Source organism: Lates calcarifer, linkage group LG9 (genome assembly GCF_001640805.2).
Source record: "Lates calcarifer isolate ASB-BC8 linkage group LG9, TLL_Latcal_v3, whole genome shotgun sequence".
NCBI lineage: Eukaryota > Metazoa > Chordata > Actinopteri > Centropomidae > Lates > Lates calcarifer.
The window spans coordinates 13,016,768-13,038,463 of record NC_066841.1 but is presented as its reverse complement, the minus strand read 5'-3'; the positions used below and the strand labels follow the sequence as shown (position 1 = coordinate 13,038,463).

The window sequence follows — 21,696 nt, the reverse complement described above, 5'->3', positions numbered from 1 at the left end:
TCTTAAACAAAATCAAACAGAACAACTGAACATGAATGACAGTGTAGTTTTGGACCAAGCTCACATTATAATTTTTATAAATTTTTATAAAAGTCTAGATACAAACAATAGATTAAAAATCTAAATAGGTTTATCAGGCTATTGATTGTAAATAAATTTACCCAAAGGACTGAAAAGACTGGTTGCTAAGTGGTATATACTTTTAACAAGGCATAGAAGTCTATATATACTATGATGAATACAACGGGCGGCATGGTGATGCAGTGGTTAGCACTGTTGCCTCAGGCTCGAACCAGGACTTTTCTGTGTGGAGTTTGCCTGTTCTCCCTGTGCCTGTGTGGGTTCTCTCCTGGTACTCCGGCTTCCTCCCACAGTCCAAAGACATGCAGCTTAGGATAATTGATAACTCTAAATTGCCTGTAGCCTCAGAAGCCCATTAATGTCCCCTTGTGCAAGCCAAACAAACATTTTTGCTTCAATAATTCTCAAGTAATGAGCATTATACATCATATAAATAAACAGTGCCTAAACAAGACTACTTTAAAGTCTTGAAGTCATTTGGGAGTTAACATGGTGCTGATGCAATAGGCCTAGACTTAAAACATTAATACATAATCTCTAATTTCTTAAATGGTTTGAGGACTAGTTTACACACAACGGCTGCTGAGAGTGCAAACAGACATAAATAATATGAGCATGTTTCAGTTTTCCCAACCATGGTCTTACCTCTGTAGTTTCCTTGATCTCCAGGGTGAAAATATGGAGTTCCTCAGACTCCTTCCTCAACTCCTTCATCTCCTCATTGGTGCCAACTTTGAAGTCAGCTCTTGCACCTCTTGCCTTAAGGTCATCCAGCTCCTTCTGGAAGTGCGCAATCTAATGACGAGTCAAAGGCATGCTTAGTCACAAAACAATTTGAGAGAAAAATTGTCTAGACTCATTTTACCACTCTTCATAGTGACCAGGAATGAGTTGTATCAGCTATTCAGGAATCGCTTTAATGCATAGTATATATCTATCTACGATATGTATATAGTGTCAGTCAGCTAGTTCAGTTAGCTGACAGGATGTAGCAGTTACTGGGTGTAAATATTTGGTAGCAACTAGTTTCTACATGGTAATTAGTTTACATGGTGCTATCTGTTTTAATGTTACATATAACACTAAGCACATAAAAATTTCAACTGGATTTATGTTTATATCGAACATACCAAAACACAGAAAAAGCCAACAGTACAGTTAATATGCTTAAAAAATGATTGACAGATTTAACACTACATCTTCATGAGGTGGAAAAATTAAACAAGAAAACCTAAACACAAGCGTCTAGCAAGTAAATCTAAAAGAGGTACATGGTTATTCAGTGCTGGCTGGCTAACATATCTCACCTCCTCCAAAATACCAGCCATGATGTGATCCGAGTCTTTCTTTTGCTGTAGCTGCTTCTCCAGGGCCTTCACATTAACAGCAGCCTGCACCGAGAAGTGATAGAGTTACATCAAAACCTATTGTTTACACAAGTACGAATAAAAAATAGATTGAAAAGGTTTCTGTCTGACTTAGTAAACATACACTTTCGCCACCATCAGTTAGTTTCAGATGAATATTCTGTTGCTACTAGCAACCACAACCAGCACATAGTAGTTACAATTCAACTGACTTTGTTACATCCTCCATTTTGTTAGACCTCTTACCACATAAATACTGTATGTTTTATCTACTATGTACTCTTTTTGTCAGTCATTGTTATTGTTGATGTTATTTGTTAATTTAGTTTTACTGTGATCAGTTTACTACAACCATTTTAGCCTTTATACATAGCTATTAGCTGTCTGAGGCTAATGTGTTGTTATTGCAGTGCATTAAAAACTGTTGGGGGTTTTTTGCATATAGACTGTGTAATGATTGAACTGATTCTTATTCTTTCAACACTGATGTACTGTTTCTCCCTGTAATGTTAGATGACAAGAAGAAACAAATGTAACTAATTTAATGATAATGTGAATTCTGTTTTCTTGTAACCCCAATAATTCATGTTTATCACCACAATACTTCTGGCTCTACTTCTTCAGTCTTGTTTATGGTGTCTCATCTTTTTCTAATTTGTAATCACTATCATTGCTGTCACAGTTTCACATTTGCTTTCTTCAAAAACTTTAAAGGGCAACTGTTAAGCTTTTACTGAGGTTTGTTTAGCTCACTGCATAACTGTTCACCTACACATAGAATGAGAGCAGGAGAATTATATTATCCATTCAACTTCAGTATTTACCAAATAAAATATTTCATAGTCAAGCTAAAGCTGCATGAAAAGGGTTCCCATGATAAAAACAGAGTGGAGAACATTACATACAACATTCTGGCTAAATATTTTATTGCTCTTAAAAATCAGATGGAGGTTCCCTGCCTTCAGTGTGTCCCTACAGTAGACCTATTTATCTTTAGGTGTACTTTCAGCAAAATATCAACAAAACAAATTTATCTCATATGTTAACAGAAATATTCCTTCATGATAAACAGACAGGACCTGTGGAGTTTGGACACGGCCCTGGGCGGCAGGAGTGGGTTTCTGGACAACTGTGGGTGGTGTGCTGGTTTGAACTGGACGCACTGGGGCTGAGGCATAACCAACAATATTAGAATCACAATCATAATCATGAACACTTAAGAGTAAAATAATTCTGCACTTTTAAAAATATATAACAAGAATGAGACACTTATGCGAAGTATAAGTTAAGGACCTGATGTAGGATTTTCTTACCCAATACAGCTGGTGGTTTAGTGGCTGACACTGCTGGTGCTGTCAAACTACTGGAACTGGGCACAGTTGCTTTGGGCAGCGGAGAATTAAAGGAGAAAGACTGTGGGGCTGGTGCTGGGGTCTCCACTGCTGAAAACCTTACGAGAGAGTAGACAGATTTGTATATATTTGAGTGTATGTATATAAACCACAATGTGTCAGTCAGAATACCCTCATATATGATAGCTCAGTACCTCTCATTTAGATTCAGTTTCACAGAGGGTGGAGAGGCAGTGACAAGGCTCTGGGGTGTTGGTGTTGGAGTTGGAGTTGGAGCTGGAGCTGGAGCTGGAGCTGGAGCTGCTGGTGGTTTGATGGAAGGGGTGCTGAAAGAAAATGCTGAAAGTGCTGAAGGCGTGTCAGAGGGAGGTTTGGAGGCAAAGGAGAAGCCTGAGGATCCTGAGCCGAAAGGTATGGATCCCCCAAGGGAGAAAGCTGGAGGGGCTGAGGTGGCGCAGGTAGTTGGGACAGAGAAAGTGAAGCCTGATGACGATGACACAGGGACAACGCTGAATGGAGCCACAGACGAAGAGGCAGCAGAGGCAGCAGAGGCAGCAGGAGCTGCAGGAGTAGAGCCAAGGCTTGGGAATGCCACTGGGGCAGATAGGATGGATGCAGTGACTTTGGGTGGTTGGGTTGCCAAAGAACCTGTGAATATAATAAATAAATAAATTAGGTGTTATTTGATCTCATCACATGTTTTATATATATATATATATATATATATATATATATATATATATATGTGTGTGTGTGTGTGTGTGTGTGTGTGTGTGTGTGTGTGTGTATAAAAAACCACTGAACAAGAAATTATTTGATAAATTCTTCAACATTCCAGCAAGAGACAAAAATTAAAACTTAAAATGATTGTCAGTATTTATAAATAGCACTCTCTCTCTAAAAAGTATTTTAATTAACACTACAGTTAACAACAACACCCAAACACAACTCATAATGCCTTTAGGCCCCTGTTTGATTATGTAAACAGTGATAAAACATCATTAACGTACTTGTAGTCTAAGAACTAACATTTTATGCAGAATAAAATAGAAGACATTAAGTCTAATGAGGGATATATCTGGATGTATGTTTATTTGATTGGTCTCTCAGGCTGTTAAACTGAGCTGTGGAAACTGCCACTTGTGTGGTCCAACTCAGCTCCACAACTAACACGGGGGCGATACTAAACTCCACAGTTAGAGACAAATGGATGATATGTAAAATGATATGTCCAAGTTTGTCAACAGCCTTTGATGGCATCACACCAGGAAATGGAAAATCTGGCAAACATTGTATTGAGTAATTATCACTTGAAAAAATACATCATTGCACTGCGTGATTATGAACAAACGTGAAACCCTCTCAACAACATTTCAGACTAAAACATCTGTCTAATTCACTGGCTTTTTTTTTACCTGGCTTGGACAGTCTCTCTCCCTCCAAGGGGAGGGCACTGGGAGGTGACACCAGCTGCTTAACCCCAGGATTGAGGTTGAGCAGAGCAAATGGGCAGAGTAATCCCTCTGTGGACAGCATTAGCATAGTGGGCGCTGGGGGTAAGGTCTTCTCATCAGCTTTGAGAGGGTGGAAAGACGAGATACAAACAGCGTCAGACAAAAGATAATTTGAGAGAAAGTGTTGACATGAGGTACAGACTGAAACATAACAAAACTTGCACCCACATACATACACATTCCATCTTCCTCCCTAGCATGACTCCCCCATTTCCTCCCTCTCAGACAGTCATTTTGTAACCTTCCACAGATCAAAGAATCAGGGAGAATCTCTACAGCTCTGGGAGAAAAATTTATAGATAGTTTATCAATTGAGAGCCACATCCGTGTGCTGTCTACACTGCATAATAACAGACTTTTGTGACTTTTAGTCTTCTGCACAGCGCTGTGCTTCTAACTCACACCACATGCAAAACACTTAACAGTAAGTGTTGTCTGCTCACTGTGCTTTCTCTGTTCATAATGGCAAAATGCAGTTTGTCACTTTAATTATGAATCAAAATCATCATCAAGTGTTGACAGCATGTGAGCACAGACACTATATGTTAGTTATTTATCTCATTGACCTTGGCTCACTCTGTTCTCTAGTGGTTAAAATAAGCAACCAGTGCTCAGTTGAAAAAGGCACACTGTAGTCATGTAAGACGACTGTCCTAAGACGCCACATTTGGTAAAACACAGTCCACCACATTCCTTTTCTTGCCAAACTCTTTCCTGCTCTTCACACCCACTTTCCTGCACTTTCCAAAAATCACACAGTGGGCTGTGGGCTGCAGACAAAAATGGCAAATCCAGTCTAAACCAACATTTAAATGAAGACGGAGTATTCACACCCCAAAATAAAGATGCATTAGTCAGAGTCGATTCTAGTCATTTTAGATACATCAGTAATGTATACAGAGCACTTTGTCCTCTTTGTTCTCTCTACAGCTGTGCCTCATATCTACAACTATTCCTCAAGTACAACTTTCACTGTCATCAGGGGATAACAGCGGTGGCTGTTCTTTCTCAGTGCCTCTCTGTGTTTGATTAATTACCTATGACTCACGTCTGTGACTGTTATCTTACATTTTACACCTACTGCATATTCATTCCATTAATGTCTGCATGAATTCAAACCTATATCTACCACAGATATATACACCCACACACAAAAATACAATCACATATTCAATATACATATACAAACATATATTCAAGCACAGAAGATGGCAAATATTACATTTCAAGAAATAAAGTGATCCTACGTTCTCTACAAAATAGGCACACAATGCGGAGAACAAAAACACAAAACTCTAGCATCTAATGTTATTTTCATCTCAGTTATGAAACTTTAGTTTGGAAGATAGCGAGAAGCAAAGAGATAGAGGGTGAAAGAGAGAGTGAACAGAAGGGAGAGGCACACGGTAAACCTCATCAGCATTCTGCAACAGGATTGTCTGGGCTTTGTTGTTTGTTGTGGTCCTCTAGCTTGTCTGAGCCATTTTAATGAGTGCATTTTTTTCCTCTGCAGATAACGCTCTCGTTACTCTCCCTTTGCCTTCCCTATCTAATGTCTCACTTAGGATAAAGGTTTTGATCAGACTACAATCATGTCAAAATGTTGCTCAAATTGCAAGTTTTTTTTCTCTCTCGATGGGGAAGGAGCTCATAGAATGAGCGGGGAGAGATGTGACTAGACAGCAACAGCAGCTCTACGTGAATGTCTGACAGACTGGGCCAGTTAAGATAAAACAGTGCACTGAGACGGTAGCTTATCACTATTCTTTACACATGCTGCAATACAGCACTGCAGTGGATGCTGTATGCACAAAGAAACCTGAAATTGAAAGTTAACTTAGGTATGACAGAAACCTCCTGGTTCCCCTTCCATTAGAGGAGATCTTTGGAATGCCTATGAAAAAAAAAACTTTACACCACAGAACCATTAGTCTGTAGAAATCTGAAAAGACAAAATAAGAAGGTTACAGTGCCTTGACCTTTTTTAAGCACCAGTAAAACATACTGTATGTCTCACCAGGTTCAATATGAAATATTCTAAGCATGCATGCTCATTAAAACAAGCCTATTGGGGTGGGTAGTATCGCTGGTGGCAGACTTGCCTGAAGTGGTTCAATTTTCTGCACACCATCCATACTGTCATCTAACTATTTTGTGGGGGAAAAAGTGAATTCACTGCACCCCACTGCAGACACACAAAAGTGTTAATGATTGACACTGTAAAACTAAAGGTGACAACCAAAAAACATAGAGAAGAGATCTAATTTAATATCTTCAAAATCCTGGGGTGCAAAAGGCTGCGATTATGGCTGCAAACAGGGGTGAACACTATGTCTAAAATCTTCAGCATCAGCTGTGCTGTGAATGTATGTATATGTATATTTGCCGGAAATTCAACTCGACTAATAACAGATAAATAAGACCGGTCAGACAACAAATATTAGGCTACATCAAACAGGTGAAAAGGGGAAATATAAAGTAAACCCAAGTCACTTACAGATGTGGATCTCCTGCTGGCTGGTGTAGTCTATGGCTAAGCCGAGGGGCAGAGTGTCGTCACTGGTCTCGGTCACTGGGAGCTCAGCCCTACTCGCATCTTCCAGGATCCAAAGTTCCCAGATCTAAAAGGACAGTAATTCTCTGTCATCAGTCTACAGACTTTGCTGTAGGTGTGTTTATTAACGATTTAATAACCATTTATTAAGCATCAAACAAACTGTAAATTAAAGCAAATGAAAAAGATGAGAATATAATCTGTTTATTATATAAAACACAGAGCTTCATATTTTCATGCATTCGGCTGTATTTTTGATTAAATCAAGTCTAGTTCAGGTCTCAGCTGGTTAAACACTGTAAACACAAGAAAACATGTTTCTGAATGCAGACCTAAAGCAGTAATTAAAAAACATGAGCACATCCACAAGCTGGCCTAACTGTCACCACATGGGCTAGTTAAGTATTTGGCATAAGGTTTGTTGAGGGTGGGGAGCTCTGCTGGCCGAGGAAAAGTGTTTTGAGTGAGAAGAACTTTGTAGAATAGTTATGTAACTTTCCTTGATACTTTGGAGCATCTCAAACACTTAATATGTTTCTCAAGAATTCAAACAGACAACATAGTGAGAAATGCCTTTATTTTCTATCTATATTTAAAAACTCTGTGTCTATAAACATAAGATTTCTATAACATCTTTAGTTTTATATTTAATGAAGTACCTTCTCATCTTGTTTTGCTATGACGCTGACTTCTATGGAAGCTGCTGATGCTGCAAACACGAGGTCCCTGGATGAAATAAACAATGACGCAAAGGAGATTGTTATTGCAATTTAACAATACATTATAGCTAAACAAAGGCCAAAGTTAGAAGGAATAAACAATGCATTTTAAGTTAACATTGATAAGGATTTCACACATGCCTGTACACTGTGATCATTCTTACCAGTCCTCTACGTGGCTAAGGAAGTAGTGGTGTAGTCGCTCAGTGCAGCTGCCGTACACCAGGTCACCAAAGTTCAGACACTTTGTCTCCACATTCTCATCCTTCTTCTGTAAAAATAAGATGAAATTACACTTTCTCACAGTCATTTGGTTAAGGAACCTTAACAAGATGGAACAACTGATGACACTGTATGGTGGAAGCTTATCTTAGCTGCTTGGTAATTTATCATTTTCATCATCATTACCAGAAAATGCCAAAACAAATACTGAGAAATATATGAATTAACATGCTCTCATAATCTGTAACACAGCTGATATAAACAAGCAGCATGATAAGCTGTTATTCATAGTAAGTAGCTCTATGAAACTAAGAAAAAAAGCCTTATATGGCTTAGCAGTTGATTCCACGAAGCATCCTACTCAAGTAACAATGTACGATAAGGACATGCATGTCAACTGCAGTACAAGGCTCTATTGTAGCCACAGAGCCAGTGCACAAATATGTGAAAACAATACCACAATACGGAGGAATAATTTGACCTTCAGGCAACATTCATGTGAATTTCAAAGGAAATGTACAGTAAAATGTATCTACTGAGGCGATGAGTAAGCCAGCACTGCAGACTGAAGGAGCGCAACCTGACAAAAATGCAAATGTGATTACGTGAATTACATGGATGTAGAGCATACTCACAGGGAGGGAGATCAACACTAGCTCAGGAGGGGTCTCAAGGGATCCATCTGCAGCAGCGTACACCACTGCAAACACAAAGGTTTTCAGCCACAGCACATCCAGAGCTGTGGAGGACAATGGGGGGGAAAAAGCCATTAGTCACAAATAGGATTTAAGCATTTTAGTAATGGCAGTAAAATGCAAACAAATTAAATGTGTAATATTCTGGTGAAAGATCAGTATATGAGTATATATCACAGATCTCATTTAATTTTATTGAATGTGAGAGCAGCCGTCTTACCTTTGACAGGTTCAACAGAGGAAGAAGTGTAGAAGTGTGGACATGGGATATCTTTCTTCGCTTCTAGTGACTTTTGAACAAAGGAGAAAATCAGTTATTCTTCTTGTCAGTGACTGGGTGCTGTAGCTGTCAGGGAGCAATAAGTGTTTTATCTTTGATGACAGTGAATTAGATTCACTCACTGGTGTATACTGAGTGACTGTGGCATCCATTTTTCCAGCAGCAACTTGTTTTCCTTTTGGACTCCAGCAAACTGTGTGAAACAAAGAATGTTAACAACATATGAGTCACAGTGGAGATGTGCAGTATTAGTAAGCTCAATTATTATCCTCAGCCTCACTCACTGCATGTGATGCCACTAGAAGCAGGTAGCTGAGCCTGTACTTTGACACTGTCAGTGACATCCAAAATCATCATACTGCCATCAGACAGGCAGGCAGCCAGAGTGGATGCCTGAGTGGGATTCCACTTCAGGTCCTGCACTGAAGTGCCAGAGGGTGCAGCCGCCTGCATCGACGTAAAAGGTAACTTCTGTAGTCTTGCCTGGAAAAGAGGAAAATAAATTATAAAATCAACAGGTGCAGAATGCCTAAAGTGGCCAAATCTTGCAGATACTATGATATTATACTGCTGAATACCTGGGTAAGAAAAGTTGTCAAATTTGAAATTAAATGTGTAAATATGAAAATCCCAATGGTGCAATTTCCTAGATTTATTTTATTATGTACTTACTACCCTCTACTGTAACTGTCGGAAAATCCCATCAGCAGCAGGGGTTTACAAACTGTGTATTTATAAAGGTCAAAATACAAAAAAGGTAGATTAACTGTTTGGAGAATTTACAGTGACTCTAATTACATATTATGTTGACTAGCTGCATGTCAGGGATTTCTTCATAATAGGAATCTCTGCAAGTCTGCTGCTGCTGACACTACTATACCAAATGATAATGTATGCTTTGTTTTGTTGCAGAGATGCATCAACTCCACAAAAGAGACTACAGATCATGTTTATCCCTTCTATTCTGTCATGCATTTCCTATTCTGAATTAGTCTACTTTGTTGAGCCCTCTGTGCACACTGAACAATTTTATGAGAAAAGATCTGTAATTTCCCTGCAGTCAGTTCATTATAGTCAGTCATCTGCATTGGACATTTATTTACTGGAGGAGTGTAGTTATCTAGAAATCTAGAACAACACCTTTGTGTATTGTGCAGCACAACTTATATATCAACAAATATATCCGCCCCGTATGTTTGTTGTACAGCCCCCACTGGAACCTGAAATGACATGATGTGTGCCTCAAACACTGGTGCATTAGGTAAACTGACTAAATGGGTTACCTTATTCATAAAGGTGCGGACATCGTAGAATGTGAGGGACAACCCCCCTCCCTCAGACATGCCACATACTGACAAAGTGAGTTCATCACAACTGAGAGCCAAGTGGTGCAGAGCCAGCTCCACAGTCACCTCCGCCACTGCTGCTATCCCACTCACTAAAACAAAGAAGAAAACTAAAGTGAATTGTGTGTAAGAGACATGAGAGGTAATAAAAATGTATTCTGAGTAACAACAAATAACATAATAATGCTGCGCAAAACTGAAAAGGTAAGTATTCATACTTAAACCTGTAGGAACATATTCATACCTATTTCGTTGGAGTTTCCATCAGCTTTATCAGCAGCCAGTATATCTTGAGTTCGGTAAACTTTGAATGTTCTGTCGAGCCCAACAAAGGTTAAACCAAATTTGTTTGAGATGGTGAGCAAGCTGGATCGTTCTTTTGGCAAATCCTCAGGGGCCTCAAAAACTCTTGCTTTCTTCATCTGACGAAACTGAAAATCCTAAAAAAAAACAAAACAAAAAACAAAGACAAGCACTGTTTGTTGCTTCATTTTGACCAGTTGTGGGTAGTAAACAAATGTGAGCCCAGGTCAATAACTGTAACTTAAACCGAACAGGAGGAAAAACAAAAGCATACAGTAAACACGCTTGATAACAAGGCTTGTGCACTTACAGACATTAACAGCCAGTGAAACACGAAGCGGCATACTTGCTTTTCATATAGGTATTTGCTTACCTCCAATTTGACTTGGTTATTATGCTGAGAATACAGGTTCGCAAAGCTTCAACTCGAAAGTTAGAAACCTTTGGGATGCGTCTTGTCGCGTTAGCTGAAGTAATGATGCTAAACTTGTTTTATATTATTACTCATTTGGTGAAGTTCAAAAGTACTTAATTACTTTATTTCACATACAGACGGTTGTTAATTAACCATTTCAAGTTCGCACTTATCTGTCAAAGTGCACATTAACCTAAATGCTAACAACTACCGTGCTAGCTTACAAAGTGGGAGGAATAAGTAAATGTAAGCGCTTTATCCTGTGAGGCTTTTACTGGAGTATCTTATCTTTTAATCGTGTTTAGACTGTAAATGTGTTTCTGTATTTTTGGGTTAAGGTTAACTCAACAGGAAACCTAAACCCGGGCAGCTAGCTAGCCAGCTAAAGCTAAGCTAACCAGAACTACAGAAGAGACTGCTAGCAAACATTAGCTCAGATCTGCTAACCTGTCAACATAACTTACGGATAACAAAGCCTACCTTCATTTCCCTCTCGGGAGGGGTGTCTGTGTCGTCACTCATACTGGAGGGCAGAAGCTGTTGCTTTCCCAGTCGATCTGTTGTATCAATTTATTTCTTTCCTACTGTTTTTGAGACTGGTTTCTGGTGAGCCACATTAATGAACACAGCTGCACACACGCCGCGGCGCGATTTTGTCGAAGGAGAAACGTCATAGCTACGTAAGGACGTCAAGTAGATGCCTGAGCGTCCAGAGACGAGAACACAGAGCTCATGTACCAAACCCCGTTCACAAAATGGGGACAATATCTGATTCAATCAGCAATAACCCAGGATTACACTCAAAAAGAAACACTAAAATATATTTAGCTCCTAGGCAGATTTTTAAAAAATTACTCGAACCGAAGAAACACCATTGACAATGTAAATGTTGACAAATTGATTTTAAATTCTTATTGTGGCTTTCCAAAACAAAATGTAAGTGCTGAATGTTAAAAGTTGTTTACAAAATATTGTAAGGAGGAATGATTGCCCTGCCCTCTTGACTATGTCCTGCTATATTTTATGTGAATCAGAATTAATAATCAAAGTTTATGATCATTCTAGCAAGTTATACCGATCATGTCAAGATGTATATGTACTCTTTTATCGTTTTCTGTATTTATTCTACATTTCGTTTAAAATAAACACCTAAGTAAATTAATTTGGATCATTTGAAATCAAGTTCAAAATCTATACTTTCAGTATCTTCCCAGATGTTCTCAGATGTTTTTTGAAAAATACCAGGATCACAAATTTCAGGTCTGTTAAGTCTGCAATTTCTACATGAAATAAAACTACACTGACTTCTTCAATTGCCTTTGAGGGAATTCCAGTGAAACCCTTGGCAAGATGTAATATTAATTTAACATATTTCTCCATACAATAGCACACACTGTAAGAATGACTACTTTACTGTAATTAGCACCTCTTTGCTTGCATTTTGGACAGTTATGTATTTCTGCAATACATTACAACTTGCAAAAACTTCAAAGTAGGTCCCTCAGTGTGAAATCTTTTCAAACTGGATCCTCTTGTGTAACAGGTATTTGGAGGTCAACACTGAATAAATCCCTGAATGTAGCACACAGCTATTTTCAAGAAATAAACCTAATAACATTCAAACAGAGACGAAAGAAAGAGGAGGAGAGCATGTGGTGAAGTAAGGACTTTTATTAGAAAGCAGATTTTTCTGTATTGCATTTAAAGAAATCAGGTACTCTGAAAACTGGTGGTGGCAAATACCATGATGGGAATGAAAGGTAGATTCTTATGCAACATCAAACGTGGCAACTTGCATTTTTGTTGTATATATTATTGATGCTTGAGTCGGAAGGCGCATAAACATTTTAACATTTTTCATTTTAAACAGAAAGCAGTATCGACACTGAAATTGTCCCATCCCAGTTTGCCTGGTCCAAGCCCTGTGGATAGTGAAAAACATTACCATGATCAAAGTGTAGGGTTGCATGATAAGATCCTCCTTTGTCGCGTGGACTCTAGAGGTTACCAATAAGCCCAGACTTAGGGCCGGACCAAGTTTGGCCCACGCTTACCAGAGCATCACAGATATGGTCCATGTCAACATGGAACAGCTCTGTTCACGAAGCACCAAGGTATGAGTAACATATCAGTCAGTCCTTGTTGCAGAGACACACACTTATAACCAAGAAGGCTGGGGTTAACATCATAACGTCCCTCGACTCTGGGAAGTAAGCTAGCAGAGAGACCAAAGCAAGCTGGAGAAAGACAAAGCAGATAGCAAGAGCACAGCAAGTCATGTCAGATCTCCCATAGTGCACTTTGAGTCTCATCTCTATTCTGATTGTCAGTGCTCTGAACACATGGCTTTAGAAGTTGCGTCCCCCCCCCAATCCACCCGACCCTCTGTCAACTCTTTATGTTCCTCTCTTTTCTTTCATTTTGTCTTAAGTAGTTCTAAAGTGCTGGCATTATGTTCAAGGACACAAACATACACATATAAACTTTTTAGTGCATTTTCTGAGTCTGCTGAAGGTTTAAAATGCACATTCGACTGGGTAGTTAGTCGATGTATTCCTCTCTTTAACACTACTTTGCTGTCATTATTACAAGAGATTCAACTTTGCGCAAACATTCAATAAAAGGCCAGGGTGTGTGTGAGATAAAAATACAACCCTACTCATTGCAAGACTCCACAGTCTTTGTTTGCTAACGGTGACAACAGTTATTCAGCATAAAATACATGGTGCATAAAGATCAGAGGTTTCATCGGGTTAGAGTGAGTGTCTGAATGGCATGCATTTTATGATACAAGTGTCTCTTTGCATATAAATGTATTGTTTTTAAGATAAACCATTCAATGGAGCAAAAAACTACTGTGCCCATTAGTTTTACAGTAATGGGGGATGAAAGTAAGAAAGTGAGTAACAATTTATTTGCAAAGGAGGTTTGTGAAAATAGGATCTTTTTAACCAACAAAGCATCCTTTGTCTTATTTTGTCATTTTCTGTGATCATGCAGGTGAATAGCAGATACAGCAATAGACAAACTCCTGTCACTTAACTGAAAAAAGAGGCATAGGAGACACCGGTTTCAATCAAAGAAACATGTCAAATAAATAACATTACATACAATTTTACAGGACTTTTTTTTTTTGATCAGCCACCTCAAATAGAGTTCATCCTCCCAAGGGTTAGCCATGACATTCTCTGAGAATCCCTCAGTTATTAGTGCAACATCATTCATGTTCAAATTCAACCCTGCACAAGAAAAGACAAAAGACCCAAAGCAAGTGAGAAGCTAGAAAAGATTTTCCCCTAAAAAAAAAAAAAAAAAAAGTTGTTTTTGTCAGAGTTGGACATATTTTTTGTAGTTTGCAGCTTATAGCTTGTAGACACCGATCTACTACAACAGATTATGTTAGATTTAGTTTCACTTTTTTGTGTGTCACTCCAGGAAATCCAGATCATTGCTGATTAGCTGCTGAATGTATCTAAGTGCGGTAAACCTCTTTAACTCAATCTGCACTCTCTCTTCCTACAGAATGACATGATGGTGAACACAAAGTGAGAAAATGAATGTATGAATAAATTACACTACACTGAGCAAAGGTTCTGAGAGGCCAATTTTTTTGTGAAAATATAATTTTAGTAAAGGAAAAAAAAAAAACCTGTCAGTGTCTGCATTCTACCAGTCCTTTGTCTTGTTACTCCCTGAACATAAAGGTTCACATCATAACATCCACACCCACACAGTCTAAGGCACTGCTCCACACCTGTTTATCACTACAGTGGAGTATATCAGTGTGTCCCACCCTGTGTCAATCACCACTTTGTTTTAATTTGAGTTAATTTCACATTCCTCTAAGATACAGAAGAAAACAGATCTTAGTAAAACCAAAAGCACAGATTTATAGTGCAAGAAAATACAAAGAGAGAAAAATAGATTCAATGTTTACGTCATACTTACTGCTCTGTGGAATGGCAGTGGAATACAGGGGTTTCAGTTTTGGGGCGGTGGCAGGCTGATTAAGGTGCTATTTTGTAATCTAAAGTAATTATTGTAATTACATAGGCTACGTATGCATTTTTGGGAAGACTATTACCTTGGTTTGACAAAATCACAAGTGCAGGTGATCCTCTCAAAAGACCAGTAATTAAGGTAGCAGCTCCAACAAACATCTGGATACCTTTATTTTTTATTTTTTTTACAAGAGCAACTTTAGGAACTGAAGCTTAATAAATTAAAAATGAATTAAGAAATAACTAGCTAAACCTTAAAGTAGATCATTACAGAAACTTTCAGGATCTCTCGGTTCTGTGAACACATAAGTCATTTCAACATTAAAGACAACTGTTGGGATAAAGATAATATAAACAATAGAATAATAAAAGCTTGTACTTGAATCTCGCTCAGTATTCTACATATTAGAGAAATGCTCCTTGGTGTTTGTCACATTGGAAGACCTGTTCACATCAGATTTTAAAAACCCAAAAGAAATCACTAAAAAACCCAAAAAAGTGTAAATCAGTAAAGCTCTAGGTTAAGACAATGTCAAACCTCACAGATTATATGTTTCGTATTATGGCCTGTTTATAAGAGTATACAATTGAGGAAAGAAGTGAGTCGTATTTAAAAAAAGAGATTCAGTATTTTTATCATATTCAATCGAGGCTTGGAGCCCTGACCAAAGCAGTGCTACAGTTTACATTCATCCATCATCTCAGCCATTCGGTCACAGCCCTGTTTCATCTATGGCAGATCACATTTCTTCCAACAAAAGGAAAAAAAAAAAGAGAAGAAAAAGGAAAAAAAAAACCTCTGTAAACATCATTATTAATACCTAGTGCAATTTTAACCCTGTGTTTCTTGTGCAGGGCCATCTTAAAGCTTTCCCCAAAGAATCTCCCGAAACAAGATACGTAGAATACAGACAGAGAATAATCTGGCCTAACCTTTGAAGCATTAACAAACCAATCAAATATATCAAGGGCATAGACTGTTATTTTCTGGTTAATTGTTCATTTAAGCTATCTCTTTCTGCTGTGGAAAACACCCCCCCCCCCCCGAAAAAGAAACTACAGATCACTAGCCAAAATGGTGGTGGCTGAAAATAACTTTGTGGTTCATTAAATTGTTAGATTTGACGGTCTGATCTTGTGATTAAATGTGCTTTGACTGCTGAGCAGGAAAAGTGAAGAAAAACATACAACAGTGTATCTTTTCAAATCAATGCACAAAACAACAAAGAAAGGCAGTTTGGACTATGTCCGTATGCATGGCAGAAAGCATGAAAACATATATCAAAAAAAAGAAAAAGAAAGACTAAAACAAATACAGTTTAAAGTCGCTGTTCGACATTGCCTCATGCCACCCCACACCCCCACACCCCCTTCCATAATATAGAAACAGTCATCGTCAGAGAGACCATTTGTTTCTTTTTAAACCCACAATACCCCATCAAATAAATAATCAGAGTGATGTGGAGGGAAATTTCAGTCTTGAATACAGGCATGTTTTGCCAAACTCCTTAGTTTGGCACCCACCTTCAAACTTTTTACTCATTTATTTATATTTTGAGTGCAAATGCAATAAGCCAGCAGAAATTGCTCTTATAGGTTTTATTCAATAATTTACCCCCAACAACCTCCCACCCCGAGGAAAAAAAAGAAAAAGAAAACAAAAAACATTATGGAAGCAGGACTATGTAGTATTGGTGCCAATCACACCACCACATCAGGGTGAAACAGTGCTTCTCTCTGACTTTATTTCTTCTACCACTTGGTGTAGTGCGCTTTCTTCTTACTACTCCACATAGTCAATCTCCTCTACCAGTGGTGACAGTATGCTCCATAGTAAAAAAAAAAAAGGGGGGGGGGGATCCAATTGGGTACTGTGTCAAACACAGTCGATCCCGGGTCACACCCAGGTCAGTTCTAACGTGTCAGACTGAGGTCTGTGAGAAATGGAAAAAAAGTTCTTTTGCGTATTAATGGCATATCTCGAGGCAACAGTAGCTGTTTTCTTACTTAGATGCAGGTTTGTGGATTTGTTGACGTTGTTTTCGATAATTCTCTGTATCCACTGTTTGTATACATGCATGCAAGCTTGGATTTTAGTGCATGTTCTTGTTCATGTTTCTCTGTATCTCCAAGACAGAATGACATGATTTAAAATGATTATTTTCAGGGTTAAAAAGCATCATTACATTTGTTGTGATGTATTTTCAATGCATTGGTGCGGATATTAAAGGCTAGTATCATAAGGTGGGAAATGTGCGCACATGTGTGTGTGTGTATGTCTGTATGTGTGTGTTGTTGGGAGGAGGGGCTGTCTGGAGCAGACACAGGCATTGCATTGACAATCTAATCTAATGTGGAATGGGCAAATGCGCATGAAAGAACAACTGCATGTGATAGATTGTTTCTTAAGATTGTGAAGAAGTCTTTAACTTTCCCAGAAAAACCTTCGTCATCTTTACCATAGAAATGATGTGCTGTTTTAACAGGAAATAAGAATTGTTAAGTTTAATGGTGCTGATACAGTACTTGACCTTTAATTCTAATACAATCTTTGTTATACAGTATATCCACACATATATATCATACAACAATATGATGTAAAGTGGTCAAACACTGCAAAATAAGCTGCTTTTTAAGAGAGTTGTGTTTCTCTGACCTGTTTTGCCCAAGGTTACATGGGTTATTTTCAGCACACAGCTTTCCAAGAAAATGGAATCATTTTACAAACCATTATACCGCACTCAATAAACTGCCAGCAAAGCAGCTGTTGCTTTTGTATTGCACCGAAATCATGAATCATTACAGCCATTCGTTCTGCTATTAGGGCTTTTGTAATATCGCTGCAGGTGCTGAAATACCGAGTAAATACTGAATATATGAAGAAAAAGGTGGAGCAGAAATCATTGATTTTCTTGATGTGCTAATGCCATACCTGTGTCTACCTCTACTATCAGTGTTCTACTTCCACTATCAGTAAGTACGCGTGTACACAAGCACACGTGTGCGCATGCATGTGTGACAAATTCCTGTTAGTAAGATCTACGAGCGCAGCTTTTTGTGCCGATAATTCCTGTCAAGGAAGCACGGATGAGGAGGAGGAGAAGAAAGAGTGGTGGACGAGATGCAGGCAAAAGAAAATGTGGTGTTAAACAGATTTCACAATGTGAGAGGCAGCCCAAAAGGACATTCACTGTCCATTCACCCTCAGACCTTGTCCAAAACTTTCCACTTCCTGCTCAGGCGGCGTGTCGCCACAGCTACCCGCCTCAGCCCCCGGGATCAAAGTTGGCGCCCCAAGAGATCCGTCTACGCCTTCTAACCCGGCCTCGTCCTCATCTTCCTCCTGCTCCTCCTGGGTGACTCCTCCTTCACCTTCGCCTTCAGCCTCCGCCCCGGCTGCCCCAGACCCTGGGCTGCCCTCTGTCAACGGTGGGTGAGTCCTGAGAGGGTCCTTACGATCTGGATACAGCCTTTGCTCAAGGGTCTTGAAGTCAGGCTCAAACGGGAGGGGAACCCCCGGTTGAGGGGCACCCAGTGCCAGGCCAAGGCCCACAGCAGCACCCATGCCCATTCCAGCACGGTACACCTCCATGCCATCAGGAAGCATGGACTTGATCTTGGGCAACCATCGCTTGCGGACACGCCTCGCGTTTGTGCACATGTCGGCAGCAATCACATTCATTTCGCTCTCCTTGAAGTTAGGGTTGAAATTTTGACAGTAGACTGTAAAAGAGAGAAAACAGCAACCTCCATGTAGACTCCATTGTATTCTTTGGAAATACTGTCACATATATGAAATGATTTGGACAATAAACCTACGTTTTACAGCGTTGAGGACCCTGCTGTCCAAGGGTTTCCTACTGGGATCACTAGTAGAAGAACGGATACCTGTCCCACAGCTATTGGCTAAAGTGTTTCTGCAAGGACACAGAGTCAACACCAGGGGGCAGAGTCAGCTACAGACACAGGGCAAGCGGGCAAACATGGGAACACACATTAACTAACCGCATTGCACAACATGGCCACAGATGGAGTGTGAAAGTTGGTTTGTGACAACTGCGGTCGTGTTGGGAGTCATACACAGAGCTCAAATCTTACAGTAGGTCCTTAAAGACTGATTACAAACTGTCCCCTTTAGTTGAACATGTCTTTATACTCACCTATCAAAGAACGTGGCTAGCAGACGGCGGAGCAAGACTTTGTGTTTGATACCGGCACATAGATGACAGTTCATCAGCTGGCCTCGAGTCATGAACACCTGTGTACCTGTGTAGCAAGAAGAAAGATCTGCTGAGAAAACTGCCAATTTTACAACCCATTTCTTTGTCTTTGAAGACTCTAGAGCTTTGTCTTTTCTCTGTCTCTTTGCCCCAATTACCAGTTCATCTTGTAGTCTATTTGAAATTCATGTTCAAGGAGATCTTTAATGGAGTTAAACAAAGATTCAACTGTATATAGTGGAATCAGAAACTGGGGAAGGAATCCAAGTTAAGGGCCATAAAAGCAGCACACTAAATTATTTGGTTTTCCTTTCTTTATAATACCACTCTGTCTCACATGTGTTCCATTCTGTTTTCTAATTCAATTTCATTACGATCTGATTGAATATAACCATGTGGTAACTTTCTGAAGTCTTGTTCCTGCACATTTCACACAACTCGCACGTGCACACATCATTGTGTTTGGCTACGTCTGTTCATGAAGCACACAGGGAAGTATTCAGACTCCATTATTTTGTCTGAAAAGATTCAATATTAAATTGATTCGACTTTTTCTTTTTGTCATGCTCCATTGAGGGTATTATATTAGCTACATGTTGAGCAGTACCTGCTCTCTTTGAAAGTCTCTGGCCTGACAGCCAAGAGCTATATCTGGCAGTTAGACCAAAGAGTTGGGGTTTTGTCTCATCATACCAAAAAAATCTTTTTTCCTCATGCTCTCAGAGCCCTCTGAGGGCCATTTGGCAAACTCCTGGCTGTCATATGCTTTTTACTCCAAAGTGACTTCTGTCTAGTCGCTCTACCATAAAGGCCTGATTGATGGCTACTGCAGAGATGGTTGTCCTTCTGTCATAGTCTTCAATCTCTGCAGAAAAACTCTCTGTGCATCCTTGTTTTATGTCTTTCAGACAGACACACAGTGGCGTGGGTCAAATCTGTTATGGCGGTAAATCTGAATTCTCAATACACATCACCTGACCTTCCACTGGATCCCTGGACAGGCTGTTAAACAGGGATAAGAATTCAACTAAATGTTATTGATCTCTAAACCTGATTTAACCAGAATGTTTTAATTACATGCTTTGGCACGGATGTACTTTATATTAGAACTAGACTGGTATGAATGGTGATGACCAGGGTCAGCATTCTCCTCTGGGTCAAATGCAGGTTGAATACATGCATTCCCTGGATGTAGAGGGGATATTAGAGGTCACTGGGTTGTGGGTTACCTCCCCAGTCAATGGCCTCTTTGCCCAGTCACTGATTATGTATTTATCATTTATTTATTTTTGGGTGGAATTCACTTAATTCTAATTCAACCAGCTTTTGAGTTTTAAATCATCTAAATGCTGTAGAGGTACACAGGTGCCTACCAGCTACCAATTCCAGCTTCTCCCCAGGGTCCCCCTCAGTGTAGAGCTTAGGGTGGCAGCGGTAGCCTATCTGGCTGATGAGACTCGCAGGCAGCGCCACCAGGTCCCGGCGGATCAGCACACAGTTGCGGTTCTCCAAGGCCAAGGGCACTGCCGCCATCTCTCCCTTGTCCTGGACTGATGAAAAGCGAGCGAGAACAGAAGAAGAAGTTCAGACGGGATTTTCTAAAAAAATCAAAAGGGTTTTGTGTTACACAGCAAAACAGGAATAGATAAACGTGCGCACGTGCCTCCATTGATCAGACTATAAACTACAAAAACAAAGTTATACTCCCATCCATACCCTCTGTGTCCCCTATTTTGATAGAGGCTGCAAAATTTAATTAGTAAAGCAGGGTGGTGTAATCTCATACAAGTTTGTTGTGTTTCATAAATGTTTTAGAGCATTGCAGATGTATCCCAGATAAGTCATGATGCTGCATCAGCAACTTGAGTTTTGGAGGGGGACAGATCCAGAGCTGGGTGTTGGGTTCTTACTCACAAAATTGTTTCCCTGCTAACCTCTAAGATGACTTGGGAGTGTATGCACATGCACACACCTCCTGCGTGCGCACACACACACACACACACACACACAAAAAGGAAAGATGTGAATGGTTCTCAAATATCCCACAATGTCACCCTGGGGTGCTCTGACTGATTGCAGATAGAGTGGATTTCATAAATATCTGAAACTCTAGAGTTTGACAAGCCTGTGTGATGCCTTTGAGCTGCAGGATGCTACGGCTACGAATGATGGAAAGTGTATGTGTGTGTGTGTGTGTGTGCGTGTGTGTGTGTGTGTGTGTGTGTGTGTGCACGCGCGTGTGCATGTGAATTTGAGTTTGTGACAAACCACCGGTGCTAAGTCTGCGTGTTTAGTTTAGCCTTGAATGCAAACACGTGTGAAAATAGCATCTCTGCCTGCATGTGTAGGCAAATGTACGCTAGTATGAAAGTGTGGTTTAAAAAAAAAAAAACCATAACAAAAAGCAGTACAGACCAGCTGTTGTGATAAGGAGTGTGTTGTTGGTCACGATGCACTCCAATCATAACTCCATAAAGCTATCTTTATGCTGAGAGAACCCACACACACACTGGAGGCACAACATCCTGCTTTTTCAAGATGCGCAAGATACATGATTTATGAAAGATTAAATAATGTAACTGGGATGAAATGAATGTGCATCATTTTTTTTTTTTTTTTTTGCTCAA

General features: G+C 39.6%; 2 protein-coding genes across 5 annotated transcripts in view; both read right to left on the bottom strand.

Moving 5' to 3' along the window:
• nup214 (nucleoporin 214) overlaps nucleotides 1–11,520 on the bottom strand; it is a 29,447-nt gene extending 17,927 nt beyond the window's left edge. The window contains 16 exon segments of the mRNA XM_018662340.2: nucleotides 727–876; nucleotides 1,389–1,472; nucleotides 2,528–2,616; nucleotides 2,762–2,898; nucleotides 2,995–3,448; nucleotides 4,216–4,374; nucleotides 6,812–6,935; nucleotides 7,528–7,594; nucleotides 7,752–7,858; nucleotides 8,445–8,548; nucleotides 8,725–8,794; nucleotides 8,907–8,977; nucleotides 9,069–9,267; nucleotides 10,068–10,222; nucleotides 10,375–10,570; nucleotides 11,329–11,520. Of these exon segments, the coding sequence (XP_018517856.1) occupies nucleotides 727–876; nucleotides 1,389–1,472; nucleotides 2,528–2,616; nucleotides 2,762–2,898; nucleotides 2,995–3,448; nucleotides 4,216–4,374; nucleotides 6,812–6,935; nucleotides 7,528–7,594; nucleotides 7,752–7,858; nucleotides 8,445–8,548; nucleotides 8,725–8,794; nucleotides 8,907–8,977; nucleotides 9,069–9,267; nucleotides 10,068–10,222; nucleotides 10,375–10,570; nucleotides 11,329–11,370 (2,208 nt within the window). The 5' untranslated portion in view covers nucleotides 11,371–11,520.
• A 984-nt stretch (nucleotides 11,521–12,504) lies between these two features.
• Nucleotides 12,505–21,696, bottom strand: part of LOC108874061 (nucleus accumbens-associated protein 2) — a 29,752-nt gene continuing 20,560 nt past the window's right edge. For all 4 annotated transcript variants that reach the window (XM_018662437.2, XM_018662439.2, XM_018662436.2 and 1 more), the window contains exons 4-7: nucleotides 20,443–20,619; nucleotides 19,010–19,115; nucleotides 18,669–18,766; nucleotides 12,505–18,572 (exon numbers count right to left, since the gene is read on the bottom strand). In XM_018662437.2, the coding sequence (XP_018517953.1) occupies nucleotides 18,037–18,572; nucleotides 18,669–18,766; nucleotides 19,010–19,115; nucleotides 20,443–20,619 (917 nt within the window). In that variant the 3' untranslated portion in view covers nucleotides 12,505–18,036. The remainder of the gene's footprint in view (nucleotides 18,573–18,668; nucleotides 18,767–19,009; nucleotides 19,116–20,442; nucleotides 20,620–21,696) is intronic.